Raw genomic sequence first — 18,419 nt, 5'->3', positions numbered from 1 at the left:
TATTTTTTATTACGTAGTTCTACGCACATGGAACAAGGTTCTAGAGCAGGGTTTCCCAAAGTGGGCCATGACAGATACTCAGGGGGCCACGAGCAGCAAAGGGGGAAGAGAGGGGGCCATGAGCAGTAAAGGAGCCACAGGGGGGCCATGAGGCCATAACTTACACTAGATATTCTTGAGTTGCAGATGAAGAGCAAAAAAAAAAAAAAAAAAAGGTCTTATGCGTATTTTATGGCAGTTTAGAAACTTACACTAGATATTCTTGAGTTTCAGATGAAGAGCAAAAAAAAAAATGTCTAATGTGTATTTTATCGTAGTTTAAGAGTAATCTATATGTTGAAGGGGGCCATAACTTTTTCAAACTCTTTAAAGGGGGCCATTAGCAAAAAAGTTTGGGAAACCCTGTTCTAGAGTTTCATTGTTCTAATGTAAGTACGAGCGGTTTTAAAGAGTGTTTACTAAGCTTCGTATATTTTTTTAATAATAAATTCGATATTTTTCGGCGTACCATAACTATTTTATTTTTCTTAGTAGAAAGTTAATTTTTTTTTGATAACGTAGTTCTACGCACATGGAACAAGGTTCTAGAGTTTTATTGATTTAAATTAAGTACGAGCGGTATTAAAGTGCGGTAATGATTGTAAGTAAAAAATTGGAATGTGTTAAAAATCTTATATTTAAATGTCTATCAAACTTCAGCCTCGTCACTTGAACCATCTATGTATGACTAATGTATTTACAATAAACAGTTCTAACTTTCATTTCTATTATAAATATTTCTAACTTATAAAAACATGGAAGTGTCCTTGCCACAGATCATCAATAAGGAAGTTGTTCAATATTTAATAGAAAAATGTTGCTGCTTTATAACGGATATTTAGTTAATTTTTATCAGATGATAGCATTGGAAGAAGTAATTTTATAAATTTATAGAAAAATTTTGCAACTTTGGTCTGACTCTAAAGGTCTTTTAATTAAATTGTTACCATTTGAAGGCTTTGGAAAATAAGGAACTTTTTAAATTTTAACTGACAGAATCTTACGTTTTTTCAAATTTTTTTAAAAACCCTCATTTTTTCCTGACTTTTGTCATCTTTTAGTTTTTCCTGACTTTTCCTGATTTTCTTGACTTACCTGACCTTGTGGCAACCTGCCCTTAGTAGCCATAAGTTACAAAAAGTATTTATTTAAGTAGGTTTTGTAATTAAACATTTTATTTATAACAGGGTTGCCACTCGTTTTTTAAAAAAATTTTCCAGGTTTTTTAAATTTCTTCCAGGTTTTTCAAAGTACACATTTTTGGGTCTATTTATAGTTTAGAGTTAAGTTCAAGGTAAGAAACTGTCTTAAAAAGTATAAAAACATTGAAAACATACTGTGAAGTTACTTTAAATATTTTTTTAAATTAAAAAAAAGTTTGATGATGACAAATTTTTAAAATTTATGTTATAGATTTTTTGAGTCAAATCAAAATTTTACAACTGAACATGTGAAAGTTGTTAAAATTTGAGGTTTTTTCTGTGTTTTTAGTGTTTTTGTTAAAAATTCCAGGTATTTCCAGGTTTTCTTCAAAATTTTTCAAACTCAAGGTTTTTTTGCCTAAACTGTCAAATTCCAGGTTTTTCCAGGAATTTCCAGGTTTCCAGATAAAGTGGCAACCCTATTATATGTATAAAATCTGTAACTAAGGTTTAAAACCATAAAAATATATAATTTTAAGTTATCAAACAAATTCAAAGTTCTTTCACTACTTAATAATAAAGTTAATATTATTTGTTCTGTAAAATTTCTTTCTTAAGCACAAAAGCAAAACTAAATATCCTTAAATCTTATAATTATACAGTTTATCAACATGTTTAATTAAACAGTTCATTATAAAAGATTTAACTTACATACAGTTTTCTTTGTTCAAAATAATATGCACCAATGCGCCCTGCTTTATTTTAAAATAAGTAACTCTATGCATCATTATAAATGTTTAAAAAAATTCCCTTAGAAACACTATACAAGTTTAAAAGAATTCTGATTATATATTAGAAAGGACACGTTCAAAATCCACCTGCGATCAAAATCCACCTGCGTTCAAAATCCACCCAATCAAATTCGAGAACCGCTTACCGAACGAGGGTAAGGGTTAGGGCCTAGGGGTAACAGTGATAGTGAAAAAGAAATAAAAAGTAAATAAAAAAAATTCAAAAAAAAAAAAAAAAATAAATTAGTAAATAAAGAAAACGTAAAGAAAAATCGGGTGGACTTTGATAATTAACAATTTGAAAGTAGAAAATTTTTTTTTAATAAAAACAGTGTTTTTTTGAAGTATTTGTTATTATAATGACAATGACGCACAGTTAACACGAAACTATTATTTATAAAAAATTAATTACTTTTGTTGTTAAATATTTACTTTGAATCTTAATTTTTTGTCACAACAAATTAATAACTATCTATACAAAGCTAAAAAGTAAAACTTAAATTCTTTGAATTTTAAAACTTTGAAATTGTAGTATTCTTACAAATACGTATTGTAATTTTTAAAACTTTTAATTAAAGACGTAACATTTCAAAACCTAGAATAGTTTTTACCTCAAGTCTTATCTTCACACCTGAAGGCAAATACCAGATACCCACATTTAACAAAAGCATGGTTGTATACCAATTCAAATGCTATTGCGACGATAGCTATATCGGTCTTACAACTAGCTAGACAGCTAAAGAAAAGGGTCAAAAAACATATACCTGCTTGCATTGATAAGTTTTTGAATTTAGATGAAAAAAAAAAGAGAAGAACTTAAATAAAATTATAATGTAATAAAAAGATCTGCTGCAGCGGAACATTTGGTGAACAATCAGGTTTTTGCTGAAAATTTTAACTTGTAGTAGTTTAAGATAATTAAAAGTTGTTATAACGTGTTTGACTTAGTCTAAATGAAAGCTATATGTATTTTAAATAGAAAACCTACCCTTTTTAGGCAAAGAGAATTTTACTATACTTTATATCTATATTATATATATATTAATACATATAACAGGGTTGCTTTATTTTCTTAATTAATGCCCTTTTTGATTTATGTTAGTTTTTTCAAAACCATTTCTTTTTTGGTTAAATTTGGTAAATATAAATTTATTTTTAATATGTTAGTTTAATAACAGTCTTTTTTACATTTTAGTAATGTTTCCAAGTTTTGTTAACATAAAATTTAAACCAACTTTAAATTGAAACTGAATCATAATTTAAATATAAGTAAAGAAACATGCAGTATGCTAGTTAAAAAAAATAACAAAATGTGTATTTTCGTTGAATGAAGTAGAATACAAAATAAAAACAAAAATGTTTTTTGTACGTAAAAACTAAAAAGGTTAGTAGAAGGCAAAAGATGATGGTGGCAATATATCGCCCTAGTTTTTAAATGGTCTGCATTTTCTGACGTGTTTGTTTACCGATTTTGATCTGAAACAAAATTGCCTGTAAATACGCTAAATTCTTAGCGCTAAAAAATTAAATTATAAATTGAACCCTTTCACGCTAAACGCAAAAAAAAAGAGAATGTGGAAAATTATTATTTATTTTCGAATATTTTTTTTAATACAGATACACATTCCGATTAATACTTTTATGACAACGTTTTAAAACCACTATAGTTTAAAATTTTATTAATAATTTTTAGCTTTAAATTTATTACAAAGTTATAAAATTTTAAACCGTTTTTAATCTCCAGTGTCCAAAACAATGCTAACTCCTTTGATCAGACAATAAACAGCAACGTTTTAAGTAAGTACGAAATTATTGTAATAAAATTTTTACTATTAATCGTATATATTTTCAGTCGTTTTTATTTGAACTTTTTTAGTAAAAAGAAAGTACTGGTGAAATAAAAAGCGTGCATTTGTTCATTTTTTCAAAGACAATAGAATTAATATTATTTTATTACAATAACATTGTTCTTACTCATTCAAAAACTTTTACATGTAAAAGATTTATATGTAAAACTTGGCAATTGAATCTGTTTTACAAAAAGATTTAAAGTGTAATGTATTTTTTTTTTAAATTAAAAAAGACTATATAATATTTATGTGGTATCTAATAGTATTTAGTTTTAATAAGAAAAAAAGTATTTCGTACGATAAAATTATTTAAAACATAATCTAGTCAAAGAAAAACTTAGATTACAATTAATTTATTTAAACAATTCATTAAAATTGATATGCTTTAATAAATTGTGATCTAACTTATCTTACGGATAGTCAAAAAGAAAAAAATGCTTAAATTGATAATTTAGAAACTATGTAAAACCTTATGTACAAACTACTTCTTCTTATGTACTACTTTTATTTCAGCAACATGTAAAACTAACCTCTATAAAACTATACTTTCCAAGTCAATAAAATACTACAAAATTTCTTGAGAGTTTAAATAAAGTTCATATATTTATTTTTTTTAATGGATTTAAATTAAAATTAAAATTTTAGTTCTTAATTTAAACTTCAATAGTAAAATAACAGATTCTTTAAAACTAAAATATTTATAGTACACTATTCATTTAATTTCGCGCAAATTAGATTTAAAGACGATTAAAAGTGACATACTTTGATTTTGATTATCTTTTTTGTTTTTTAGTTGCTTTAACTTTAAGTAGTTCCATAAATATTTCCAGACTATCTAAACAAAATATACTTAATTATTAATTTACAATTCAAAATTGTTTTTAACCTTATAATTAGTTTCGGCTTAACTTAGTTTGTCAATCCTGACCGTCATATAAAACACAACAAAACTTTAAAAAAATTGTAAAATATTTCTATTTATACTTTATGGTTTGAAGACTTAAAAATTAATAAAACTATAAGCTTTAAAAATTACATTACTTTCAGAAATAGAAAACTTTAAGCTTTCATGTTAAGTAACTATTTTATAATTTTCAAACTCGTCTAAACTTAGAAAAACTTTTTAATAAAAATCATTATAAAAAGATTAGCGTTAAAACTCAGGCTGAATCTTTATTTTAATAAATAAAGTCATAGTCATTATTTAGATATTACAAAATAAGTTTCGATGGATCTAAAATCTTTTATTAAAGTGTATAATTTAGCATTAATAAATAAAATGTCCACTCTTTGCTTAATTTATATATATACTTGATGTAGAATACAATAAATTCAAGAACTGAAAAAGTAACATCTATCTCAGCTTATTTTTAGTTATCAATAACAATAGTTTATTTCTCCACAAATCATAAAGTATCCCAATAAAAAAGATTCGATAAAGTTTTTCATTGTGTGGTTAGTATAGATCAAGATCTTTTATTTATGTCAGTTTATATATCAATCTATGTCCATCTTTATTGGTGCACTAAAATTTTTTTTAATGATAGCAGAAAAATCGTCCAATATTTTCTAAAATATAACCAACTACAAATTACTTGTAACGATTATAGGAATTAAAGTATGAAAAATAGAGCTGAGTTTTTTTCATCTTTAAAACTGTTTGAGATTTGTCATGAAGCACGAGAAATTTTTAGGAGCTGTAGAGCCTACATGAGTACTTACTGCGTTTTTACATTTTTTTATGCCAACTTCGTTTTTGTTCTGATTGCTTTCTTCTGTTGCGTTTTAATATTTACTTTAAATCACACTTTAACACGCATTAACGTAACCAACTTTTCTTTGTAAATAGTCAAAAAACTATTCTTAGACAAGTGACAACAATGTTTTCAAAAGTAGATTATAAGATTTAAATGAACTTGTAGGACATACTAAAGTCTGATTTAAAAAGTTGTTACTCAAACAAGTAATTCTTCTAAGATCTGTTAAGGGTGAGACTAATATTATATCTTAAAAAGAGTAACTTAAAGCGTATCAAGCAGGGCTTTAAAATCCTGGAATTTTACAATGAATGCTAAAAAACCTGGAATCTGAGAAATTTTGAAAAAAAAAAAACCTGGACTTTTGAAGAAAAACTTCAAAGAAAAACTTAAATTATAACATGCTAAGTAGTAAAGTTTTAATGTGACACGAAAAGTCTAGCATATTGATTTTTTTTGCCATCCAAAAGTTATTTTGGCAAAAAGTACATTAAAAAAATCTTATTAATGTTGTTATACTACTTATCACAGTTTTTAAACTTAGTTTTAAACTAAAAATATACCAAAAAACGTGTATTCATGAAAATCTGGATGAAACTTCTCAATAAAAAAGGCAACCCTGATCAATAAGTTTAAACAAATCTAGATATTCCTTAATGTAACTTGGCATATCTAAGTTTCCTGAACCTAAGCTAAAGAACAAATAAATGTAAAAAAAACTGTATTATATGTAGAACCTTGTAAATTCTTAAGAACAAACTTATGAATATCTTTAAGGATATTTAATTGTAAGGCATACTATGTAGATATAAACTGAATTTTTTAATATCATCCAATGTATAAATACTTAAATTTCTAATTCTTATAAATAGTGTTAACATAACGTTAATTTTTATTTAATGCTGTTCCAACCAACATAATACATTTTTTCAAAAATAACTAAATTAAAAAACTTGTAAAAGGCTTTCAAGTTGTCAAATAGAAGACAGACAAGGATAATTGAAAAATTAAACTTTGTGTTTCTATTAAAAGTAAAACATATTTCAAAGAAATTTTAAATAATATTGCTGTATTAAAGTTTCATTGTTATCCTGATTCTAGGTTTAAAAACCTAACTGTTAAGTTTTTTTATGTTTGTAGTTGAAAAATAATAATGCAACAAAGTAACTACTAGCTAAAGTAATGGTGACTCATTGAAAACTCATAACTTTTAGTATTTGATTGTAACCATAACAAGATTCCCCAATTATAACTATAAGTATTAATAATAGGTTTAGACTTTCGTAACCAAACAAAACAATCAGTTAGAAATAAACATGTTTTTTTTTTTTAATCTTTTCAATTCTTACTTAATGTTTATATAAACTAATTAAGCTAAAAAATAAAGTTTTGCAGGATTAAAAGTAAAAAAAAAAAAAAAAAAAACAGTTTGATTTGTTTTACTAAAAAGCATGAAATTAAAGTAAGCAGTTTTTCGTTACACACAAAAGCTTAATGGAAACAAAAAATTTTCGAAGAGCCTAAAATTTTAAAACTTTGTAAGAAGTTTGTTAGATTGTAAAAGTGAAATATTTACTAAAAATTAACAAAAAAATATTAAGTTATGATTTAGATACATATTTATTTTAATATTTTTAAGTTTTTAATAACAAAAACTCTAACAATTTAGTATAACAATTATTGCAGTAAACAATTCGAAGAATTTTGAAAACTAGACAAAAGTAGTCTAAGTTTTAAAGTGTATTCTTAAACGCATTTTACATTACAAACTTAAATTTTAGCGTTTTTAATCGTGTCAATATAAATAGTAAAACATATCTAAAAATACTACTTTTTAATAGCAACCTGTTAGCTTGCTTTTACAGCACCATAACATATTTGTCGACAAGTTTTTCTTAAATGAAAATGCTTTTTCTTTGTCTAAAGTGAAGAAGCTATTTTTATTTACTGATTTTTTATGTTAAAATGTTTAATAGTTTTGCCAACGTCAATGGCTTCATATTAAATCTCAAAACATGGTTTACTAATATTTTTAGCTACATAAAAAAAAAATTTATAACAAAAATGGCATAAACTAAATAAATTGTAATCGTAGTTTTCGGAATAAACTATATTTAGTTAAGGAAAAGTTTTATACATATCAAAATATTATTTAGAAACTATTTAGTTATTATAATCTAATAGTTTCCCAAAAAAATTTCTCCAGAAATTCTATTTTGCCTTGAATCTACAATAAAACAGGTAGTTTTTTAACAGTAAATTAATATTTTTATTTTTATTTCAATTTTTTTATTAAAATAACTAGGAACTAGTTTTTTGCATATTATTCAAGCATGGAATGTTTTAGACTAATAAAATTAAACGATATTTATTTATTACTTTATATGTGTCATTTCTATTTATAAGATGTATGTAAACTGAATTAGAAATATGCGGTTTAGAAAAACAACTAAAAATTTTATAAAGCTAAATCTCCTTCAAAGTTTGTTCATTTAAAAGCTGGTATTGTTACATTACATGAAAATGCAGCCCTAATTAAGAAAAACAAATGTGTTATTTTTTTTTATTAATCATGTTTGCCTTATAATTTTAACTGCGCAAGCTTATCAATTTAATATTTAAGTTTTTCCAATGATAAGTTCAAAACTTTTAGATAATTAATATATATAGTTTTGGAAGTAACTTATTTACATTTGTTTTAAATACTCACTTAATGCACCATTTTTCTCAAGATTGTAACTTCGACTACAACCAACAGAAAACTTATAACTAATATTAGTTTTAAGCAGGTATAATACAGACTATTAATTGAAAATGTTTTTCTGTTTTTTATTTATGTTTTGATAGTTAACTTGTTACATAACTGCATTTAATTACCTACCAAAAATTCTGGTTCTGACTCAAAAAAAAAATACACAAACAGATCCTTTTTGCTGAACCTGTATGGTCTTGAAGGATTTTTCATGATCGCAAACTAGAATCTGTGCATTATACTCCAGTGCTGTAGGTTAGGGGCGGCTCTCAGCATTTTATATAAATAGTGCTGATTATGCGAAAAAAAATATTTGAAAACATTTTAGAGTTATTTTTATATAAGTGGAATAAAAAAAAACATTGTTTGTTTTGTCTTAAATCAATATTTAACAAAAGTGTAAGAACTAAAAAATATCTAATTAAAAGTTTTGTAAGTAGATGTTTATTCCAGTAAAACGTAGTACTTTTCAATTTTAATTTTTAATTTTAAACTAAATTTACTTGTTTTGTTCCAATTTTTAAATTGTTATTGTATTCAGTGTTCTTATAAATGTTTATACTTTGTTTACTTAGTATTTTTAACTACCCTTACAAAAAAGAAATCGATACTGAACATATGTGATTTATGTAAATAATGTTTTAAACTAATATTTATCAATTAAACTTCCTTCCTAAAAAGCTACTGGGCTATACGAAAAGTAGCTTAGTGTTTTATCGAAAATATAAAATTAACGAAAATGCAACAACCTAGTCAGAATTTTTTGATTGAAAGACAATCTACCAATGATAAAAGATTAAGGTATTGACAATAATACGTTTTGTATAAATATTATTACTACTAACTTTTGCTACTAGACCTGTTAAATTTAACTTTAAATAAATTCATTACTATTTAAAAAATTATTTTAAATGGATTCGTATAATAAAAATGTTGTTGTGATTATTTTAAAACAACATAGTTTTAAAAAATTTCAGTAATCTGGTTAGAAATCTGATATTTGTTTTTGTGCACAATATATTTCGTCTATATCAAATTTTAGTTTTCAGTTAGTGCATCTTAAGCTTAAGTAAGTGTACTTTTTGTCTTTTTTTAAATTCAAGTGCAATAGTATACCAATTTTCAATAATGTATTAGTATTTTTTTTTAACAAAAACAAAAACATTAAACTAGTTAAAATGTTTGCAAAAGCTAATATGCTTATTTATTTAGTGTGCAATAAACTTTTAGTTAAGTCGTCAAAAGTTTTCTGCTTTTTTATAACAATAGCTTGATAGTGTTGATAATTTGTTTAGAATAAAAAGTTTCTTCTGCTACTTAAGAAGAAAGCATATTTATAAAACTATTGATATTAAAAAACTTTCTGTGTTAAGTTTTAGAACGCACTTTTTTAGAAAGATAGTCTAAGTATTTAAAACAAACTAGTGATGTAAATAAGTATTAAAACTTAAGACATCGACCTTAAATCAGAGTACATAATTAACATCATACTGTTAAATATTCTGTAGATAATTTAAGGTTACAAAAAATTCAATACTTAGAAAATTTTTATATTTAAAGAAACGTTTTGTTAAAATAAACATATACTTTTATAAAAAAATGATTTAAGATTTTGAAAATAATTAATTATTCTAAATAAACATTCAAATATAGGTCAAAGATCATATATCAAATTTATTTTTAACTTTTTGAAAATTAGAAATATTGTGCTTTTGAACTTTATTATTTTTCAATGTAAATAGTATATAATCGATTTAATTAAATTCCCATAGCTTTTTCTTTTTCTACGAAAACGTAACTAAAGATGGCAAAATATTAAATTTAAGCTTGACGACTATCATAAAAAAAAAATTACTAAAAAAAATGCAAGTACTTCAATAATAATACTAAATAAAAAATAAAAAAGTTATATAAAAGTAAGATAAAAATAAATTTGGTGTTTAAAACAGTATTTCTTCCTTCTTATTACTATTATAACCGAAAGGTTTCTTTGTAAACTAGGTTCTTAGACCAAACTTTTTGAGCGCTTTATTTATCCTTCAATAAACAATGTTATTGAGTTTCTAATTATACACTTGTTTAAAAACTGAATTTATTAGTTTGAGTTTGTATTCATCAATAACTTGCTGTAACTAAACTTTTGTCTTACTTTACATAAACTTAAGTTTATAAATAAGTTATTAATTTTAAAGCGCGCAAGTTTTTTCTAAGGTTAAAGGACTGGCTGGAAATGCGGATCGGCAGCCCGAGGTACCCGGGGTTGGAGTGGGTGGATAAAAGCAGGCGGGTGTTCAGGATTCCGTGGAAGCACGCGGCTCACAATGGGTGGTCGGATGAAACTGACGGCGTCATTTACAAAGACTGGAGTAAATACACTGGTGACTATGAAATTTTCTTTATTGACTTAATTGGTTTTTGCGGTTAATTGTTATTTATTTCTATTATTGTTGTTTTAAAGTTTTTATCTTTACGAGATGCTATGTTGTTGAGTTAACCGTGTTTTAGTGTTAACTGTATACATTAAAAATGAGTAGTCACACAATAGCGAGCTACTATTCATAATTAGCTTTTAAAACTTGCTTTATACATAAGCTTAGATTCCAAGCTTAAAACTTTTATTATTTTAAGTTTTTATAAGCTTTTATATTGAGTTAACTATATTTTAGTGTAAACAGTACACAATAAATTGAGCAGTCACACAGTAGTGAAATACTATTCATAATTAGCTTTTAAAATATTAATACTTGTTTCTAATTTTCTGTGTTTATTAAAAATTTAGCACCGGTATTAGAAAAAAAGCTTTTTGCGTTTGTTTTTGGTTCTTGACGCATTAAGTGTATTTAAATAGTTTATTAATTGGACTTTTATATAACCAGAGCAGCTTATTTTACTGTGAACTGTACATTTTAAGTTTATATTTAGAATTTTATCTTTATAGGAGCGCAACCACGCGACATCAAACAACACAAGGCCAACTTCAGATGCGCGCTCAATTCGCTGAAAGACGTGGAGAAGTTGCCGCAGCTGAGCAAGCGGAAGGGAAGCGACGCTTACAGAGTTTACCAGTTTCTCGGTGATGGGGATTTTTTGAAGAAATCAAATAGTTAGTAATACGTCTAGTTATGTTTTAATAAAAACAAAAATATGATAAATATACAAAAGTTTATTTTATAGTTAGTGTTTATATGTTTTTTAAATGTAACTAATTAATCAGGATGGATTCGTAAAAGAGTTTCACGCAAAAACTGCAATAAAGAAGTGAATGACAAAACGAAGACATGGGATACCACAACAATGAACCCAAACAAGGATGTAATATCAGGTTTCCGTACAAAGCACACAGATAACGATATCAGCAGTTCAAGTTACAAAGAAGTTGTTTATCAAAACTCTAATAATTCGCTTGACTTTTACCACCCAGATTACTACAATAATTGCTATCAAAACTTTGATAGTTTTTCCGTAAATTATCAACAAGAAGAGATAAACCAAATAACTCGATGCAGTTCCAACAGTTACGCAACAAACAGTTATCACACGCCGTTTCATTTGGGTTTTGAAACGAACTCAAACTTACAAGATGATCATAAAAATAATAAAAGTCTTAGTTTTATAGAAAAAGATTGTAATTCTTCATCAAACACAATTTTCGACTCAAAAACTCCTCAGATGAGTGATTTTTATCTGCTTCAAGCAAGCTCTGGTTTTAATTGTTCTGGGTATAAAGGATATAGTTATGGCTATCACGATGCAAGTTAGAAACTTAAAAGTTTAAAGTGCAAAATAAAAATTTTCCTGTTTATACTTATTAATTTTGTATTAATTTAACAGAATTTAGTCAGCAATACTGCCCAAAAAGCAACGAAGGTTTTTTCAACAAACTGCGGATGCAAAGTAAAATATTACCAGAACAACCTTTTCCCAATGAATGTTTTGAAGAACATAATTTTGACGCGATAGTAAACGTTTCTGAAAAACAATACCATGAAAATAACAGAGCGAACGACCAAAAGCTACCTTCGGCTGATACATTGTTGTTTCACGATGACTGTTTGTTTAAATATTGAAATGCATAGCATACTTCTGTTTTGAAAAACTAGTTTGATTTTTAATCGATTTTAATCGCAACCTAATAGTCCAGCAAGCTTTGTTTTTATGCAAATTTTACAAATGTAATATTTACTAGTTAATTTGATATACAACGATAACAAAACATGCTTGATAATTCATATTAATAGATGGCAAAATAATAAAAAAAATGACAAACAATTTTAATAGTTTTGCATACAACTTTTTTTATGGAAGTTAAAAATGTTTCTACATTTACCGTTAATCTTCTATTTAATATATGTTTTGAACTAATGCAACTTAATGATATATAAAATTATTTAAATAAAAAATTGTAGTAAAAGTACAATAGTTCTTAGTTACTTATTTAAAATTTTGTATCAAAGTTGTATTTAAGTTATAATACTAAAATTTATACACTAAATGATCATTGTTTGATTAAATATTAGCTCACACTACGAACTATACAGACATTTCCTTTTATACCTAAATAAACTATTATTATAAATTTTCTTCCAATTCATTAAAGTAAAAAAATTAAAAGATTTATGAGGTACTTAAAGTTGTTGTTCATGTTTTTAGCATCAAAGTTTATTAGATATATAAGAATATTATATTAGGTAACAATTCAATTTTTAAAATACATAACTTTATTTTGTATTCTAGTTTAAGTAAATTTACGCTATACTTGCGGGGTAATTTGTTAGTTAAATATAATTAGTAAAGTTTTTTTTTTAAGGTTTTTAACTTTTAACAAATTATATATAACAGAGTCAATAAAAATTCATTAAGGGCTAACAACTTATACGTAAACAAAATATTTAGAAAATTTTTTTTATATTTCTAGTTTTTATTTATATCGAAATCAACGCAAGTTTTACTCAAAAACATCTAATAATCAAAACATTTAGTACGCAGCAAACATATTTGTTTTAAAGTATAATAACGGCATTAATGAATATAATAATCTAAAGAAAATGTAAATCAATATTACTATAATAGTACTGAAACTGTATTATGTTGTTTCAAAAGCATAATTTCTAGTATTACTAAAGTTTTATTTATTGAATTGCGAGCTCTGATAAAACTTTAAAATAGTAGAAAACATAATGGTTTAAAGTGATAAGGCAAAAACTTTTTGAAAAAAATAACAAAGCAAAAAAACAATTAGTTTAATTAGTTTGTTCGGTTAAACTTATTTATATATAAAAAAGTAATTATCAAGTTAATTTATTTAATACAATTTTAATTACTGTAGTGAGGATATTATTTTTTATGTATTTCATATCTATAACAGCTTTAGGTTTTGTAAAAGATTTGTTATTTCTCATTTCATAACTGGGTACTTAAATAAAACATTAATTTAGATGTAAGCTATTTTTAAAAGTAAAACCAAAAATGTCTTTCAATTATAAATTACTTTATTTAGCTATTAAAGTTTTTAGTAAGGCTAAATTCTAAGTAAAAAATTAAAAGTTTGAGTTTTTATTAAGTTGTTCGAACGATATATGCTTGTTTAAAATATATTTTCTCAAGTTTTCAGTTTTCCTTTTTTTAGAAAACCTTTGTACGCTATATTACATAACGTCTTACAAAGTCGTGCTTTTTATAAACTGTACATATATTACAAAAAAAAGCCTAACAACTAACTAGAGCTTATTAGTACTCTAGTTAGTTTTAGCAAAAGTTTATGTATTTTATAGGTTAATATAAGGGACTGAAAACTAGTTTGTTTTTCATTAAAAATTGTAAAAAGTGTGTTTAGAAAGTCAATAAATATTATCTTAATGGTTTGAACTGTGTTTATATTTTTAGTGTTTAAAGCAGATCTGAATAAAAATGAAAAGTTTACATTCCAGAAAGTTTTGTATATATATGTGAAAATATTCTTAACACTTTTTGAACTTTTTAATACTTTTAAGTATAGTTGACCAAAAAAAAAGTGTAGATTGTTGTTGTTATACTAAACAAAATATTTAAACTTAATGTCTATGATGTAATATAAACCGACTAAAGTATAAGAACCGTTACGAAGAGCAGCTTTTATTGTTCAATTTTTTAACTATACCTATACTTTACATACTTTCAGTTTTAAGTTTTTATACAATGAAAATTAAAACAAACTGAATCGTTAAACAGTTTTTCTATCAATTTATAAATCTAAATCAAACATTGCAGGCAGTTTAAATATTTTTAATTACCGTGAGTTATATTAAGAAATTATTTATTTGTTTTTGCATAACTAATTAAGCAAAGTGCTTTTAGAACTGTACTATGAAAATTTAAGTTCAATTAATTGCTTGATTTATAACTACTTTTCATTATCTGTCTCTATAATAATCAAGATGAAGCGTTTTTTTTATTGTAAAAACTTTAAACTGTTTATATGCTTTGTGAACTTTAAATCACATTGAAAAAAATTTAGACTTTAAAATATTCAGTTACTGCAAAAATAGTTGTGTAAAAAACTAAAAAATAGTATTTTAAGCTTCATTTCTTAAAGTTTGCTTCTTTGTTAAAGAAGTTTTAACGTTTTTTCAGTTATGTTTTTAAAAAACATTTTTAAACTTTTTTTTTTCAATTAAGTATCAACCGTTTTTACCACATAATTTTTATATAATATCAAACGAGTTTAGTTTATATTCATAAAAAATATAGCAAACAACTGAAATTTTTTGTTGCAATGTTTATTTATTTATTGTTAAAGATAGAAAAAGATAAAATTGATTTTAGAATAAAAAGATAAGATGAAGTTCAAAGGTTTGAAAGAAACACAAGAGGTGACAGTAGGAAAAACTGGAATTTTCCAAACTAAACTGGCGAAATCGCCTACATTGGAAACCGTTGTACTTGGTTAAGCATCAACGATTCTTGCCCAAAAATTGACGATTTAATTTTTGTTTAGGGAAAATCACCAGCTTCGCGTGAGGAAAAATTACCTGACCTGGCAGCTGCATGCGATGGGCACGAGGACCGTCTTGTTTGGGTCCATGCCATTCATGTACCTGCTGGCGAATATGGGCTTGCTGTACAGTTGCACGCCCCTAGTGTTCACCAGCCCGTAATCCTCGATGTTGCATCGCTCGCTTTGGCACAAGGCGGCCACAAAGACCTCGTTCAACCGACGGCACCGGATCTCGATGTTGTCCCACTTAGCAAGGGCCCCATTCGGCACCGCAAACTTGCGGATCTTCTGGGCCAGTTTGGTGGTGTTGCAGTTGTGATAGAGGAGAAAGTCCCTGTGTTTGGGATTTTTTATATATTTATGAAGACAGTGAAAATGTTGTTAGTGGATAACAGTGTTTGTAAATCTTTTAAACTGTTTATTAGCTATAATTTTAGTTTTTATAAATTGTGTTGTTTGAAAAAGATAATTTGTATATGCCAACAAAAGCAGTAAATTGTAAATAATAAATTAGTTAATCAATTCACTAGAAATAAGTTGTGATAAACTGTTTTGCACTATACTAACAATACTTTTCTTAGATTTTGAAATATACTGTACGTATTTTATATTTATTTAGACTAAGTCATTGTAATTTAATTTGATTATTCTAGCTTTACGAAATAAAATAAAGTCATTTAAAAAAAAAGCAATATTTTGTTCAACGATTTTTCTTCGAAATTTATAATACTTTTAAAGAATTTATGTAAAGAAATAACTTTACTAAAACTTCTACAATACAATTACTTTAACCAATCGATTTGTTATGACATGTCTATAGTAATTTTGTCTAAAAGTCATATTTAATGTTAAAACCATAAAAAAAAAACTCAGCTTAGTTTTTATCTATTTCGAACAAAAGGTTTTTATTTAAACAGTAAAATTTCAATAATTAATTTAAGTTCAACTCATCATACAAATGTCAAACCTGAAGGTCATGTAAACAGGTACGTTGGGGTAAGCAGTGTAAGCGTCCCCACCAGTTTTACGGGGCCTCTTTTTGCCGACCACTGGGCTCAACATGTAAGTCACTCCGAACAGAAGCACGAACAATACCTGGAAGTATGAAAAAAAAATGTTTAAATAGCTAATAAAAATTTAATTATTAGTCTACGCAACAAAATAAGTTTTAAAACTTTTATTTGTAAGATATACTAATTTTAGTAAGCAGCCGATTTTTTATAAATTAATTACTTTAAAAAAATATCAGAATTTTTTAAGTTATGGTATATATTTTTGGTAGCTGAAAAACAAAAAGAGCTATTTCTTGTTAAAGAAAGAAAACTTTAATATTATATTTTGTTTTAAACGGCTTACAGCTTAGATTCAAATTTTGTTTAGGCAAAGTACTTTTTGGTTACATTATTATGTTTATGTTAAAATATATATTTTAGTTTTTGCAAGAAATTATCAAATCATAAAAATAAAAATTTTAGTTTACAAAATAAAATTTATTAAAATTTAATATATACTTATAGATTAAGTTTTTTATATATAAATATTTTTAATAATTGTTTAAGTTTTTAGTTCAATCATAGATGAAAACTAGGTTTAACTAAATTTTTAAGTTTTATACCATTTTAATTAGTTTAATTCAGTTATTACAGATATTTTTTAATCATTTTGTGTTAAACTTAACTTCAAAAGAATTAAAGAAAACTTACTTCGATACAAAATAAACTATCGTAGTTTAAGTTAGTATAAAAATTTTTACTAGATATTTTAAAATAAAATAAATTTACGATGAAAGGTTTTTGTAATAAATTGTAATAATTTTGTTAAAAAACACGTTTAATAGATAAGTTTCAGTAATAAGTAAGTTCAAAGCAGAACTTTTACACTTTAAAATATTTTATGTTCAAATAACAGTAGTTGTATACTTTCTTGGTTGTTTAAACTCAGTTAAAATGTTGTTCTTTTAGTTTTTACTGAGTTAAACGCATGATACATAAACAGATTTATGCAAAAGTTAAAAAGTACCTTAATAAACTTCATTGTGAAACTTTTAAAGTTAAGTCTTCGATATCCGTAGAAATATTTTAATTGTGGAAATAAGCCCACACATCTCGTTTATATAGAGATTTTTTCATCAAAAATATTTAATGTAATTTGAATTTCATATCATTTTACAAATAGCTAAAAGCTATAAATGTTTATAAAAATAAATTTTTCAAACATATTCTCATGAAAATTCCGCTGGAAAGTATAAACTTGTTTGTTGTGTCTGAAGTAAATGAAACTTTATAAATGAAACTTTTGGTTACAGGAGAAATTCTTGTATTTAATTAACTTTTTTTTTAATTTCACATACATTTTCGGAAACAAGTAATCTTATAAGTTTTATGTTTATTTTTAGGCTCGTTTAGTTTTATATTACTAACCTCATAATAACTTAACTGTCACTCATTTATCATTTGTTAACTAAACACTAAGGAAACTAAATCAACATACTGTAGCTTTTTAAGTTGTGGAACTTTATACTGATCAGTTGGAAGTTTCATGGAAGGTTTCTTTCCAAAAATAACTCTGGTAAATATAGCTTTTTAATACGTGGGTTGTTAAAAACATATAAATCTTAACTTACAGCCGTACTACTGTGATTGACAAGTGAAAAAACAGGGTGAACCCTGAAGCTCGGTGTAAGAAAAAGTATGCATATAAGTTTGTTTCCGTTTGATGAATTAAGTGTAAAGGTTATAGTTATATATTTAGGTTAAAGTTAAAATGTTTTTAGTAGGTTTTTAAAAACATGTTTTTATTTGAAATTTTGTGTGAAACAAAGTGTGAAAAAGTTGAGAGAATATGCAAACAATTTAGTTGTTGTGTCTTAAATTTTTTTTTTATGAATACTTCATTTGTTTATTTTTCAGTTTTAATGTTTCTAGTTCATTCTGTTAAATTTTTGTTTAAAAAAATAATTAATAATTTACTTTGGTAAAAAAATTTAGAAAAAGTACATACAACTAAATTACCATTTAGTAGTTGAATCAAAAACTTATGACATAGAAAAACAGAGTTTGCAATAATCGACAAAATTTAAAAAAAATGTATTAAGCTTAGTATAATATTATTATAT

The 18,419-nt window shown here is 25.2% G+C and overlaps 1 protein-coding gene across 1 annotated transcript; it reads right to left on the bottom strand.

Moving 5' to 3' along the window:
* Positions 1-15,078: 15,078 nt before the first annotated feature.
* Positions 15,079-17,374, bottom strand: LOC145837015 (uncharacterized). The gene is made up of 3 exons (XM_082944782.1): positions 17,324-17,374; positions 16,272-16,399; positions 15,079-15,638 (listed from the first exon to the last, which is right to left on the bottom strand). Exons 1-3 carry the CDS (start codon positions 17,336-17,338, stop codon positions 15,335-15,337), a joined length of 447 nt encoding a protein of 148 aa, XP_082800908.1. The 5' UTR covers positions 17,339-17,374; the 3' UTR covers positions 15,079-15,334.
* Between the last annotated feature and the right edge of the window lie 1,045 nt (positions 17,375-18,419).

Source organism: Thalia democratica, chromosome 5, assembly GCF_965202585.1.
Source record: "Thalia democratica chromosome 5, ktThaDemo2.hap1.1, whole genome shotgun sequence".
Taxonomy (NCBI): Eukaryota; Metazoa; Chordata; class Thaliacea; order Salpida; family Salpidae; genus Thalia; species Thalia democratica.
The sequence above is the reverse complement of the archived record's forward strand: the minus strand, read 5'-3'. Positions and strand labels throughout refer to the sequence as shown.

Excerpts from the sequence above, each read along its gene's own strand:
- LOC145837015 (XM_082944782.1), bottom strand. Across the intron at positions 15,639-16,271 it reads CCTGTTTACATGACCTTCAG|GGACTTTCTCCTCTATCACA; the intron begins GTTTGACATTTG and ends TCCCAAACACAG.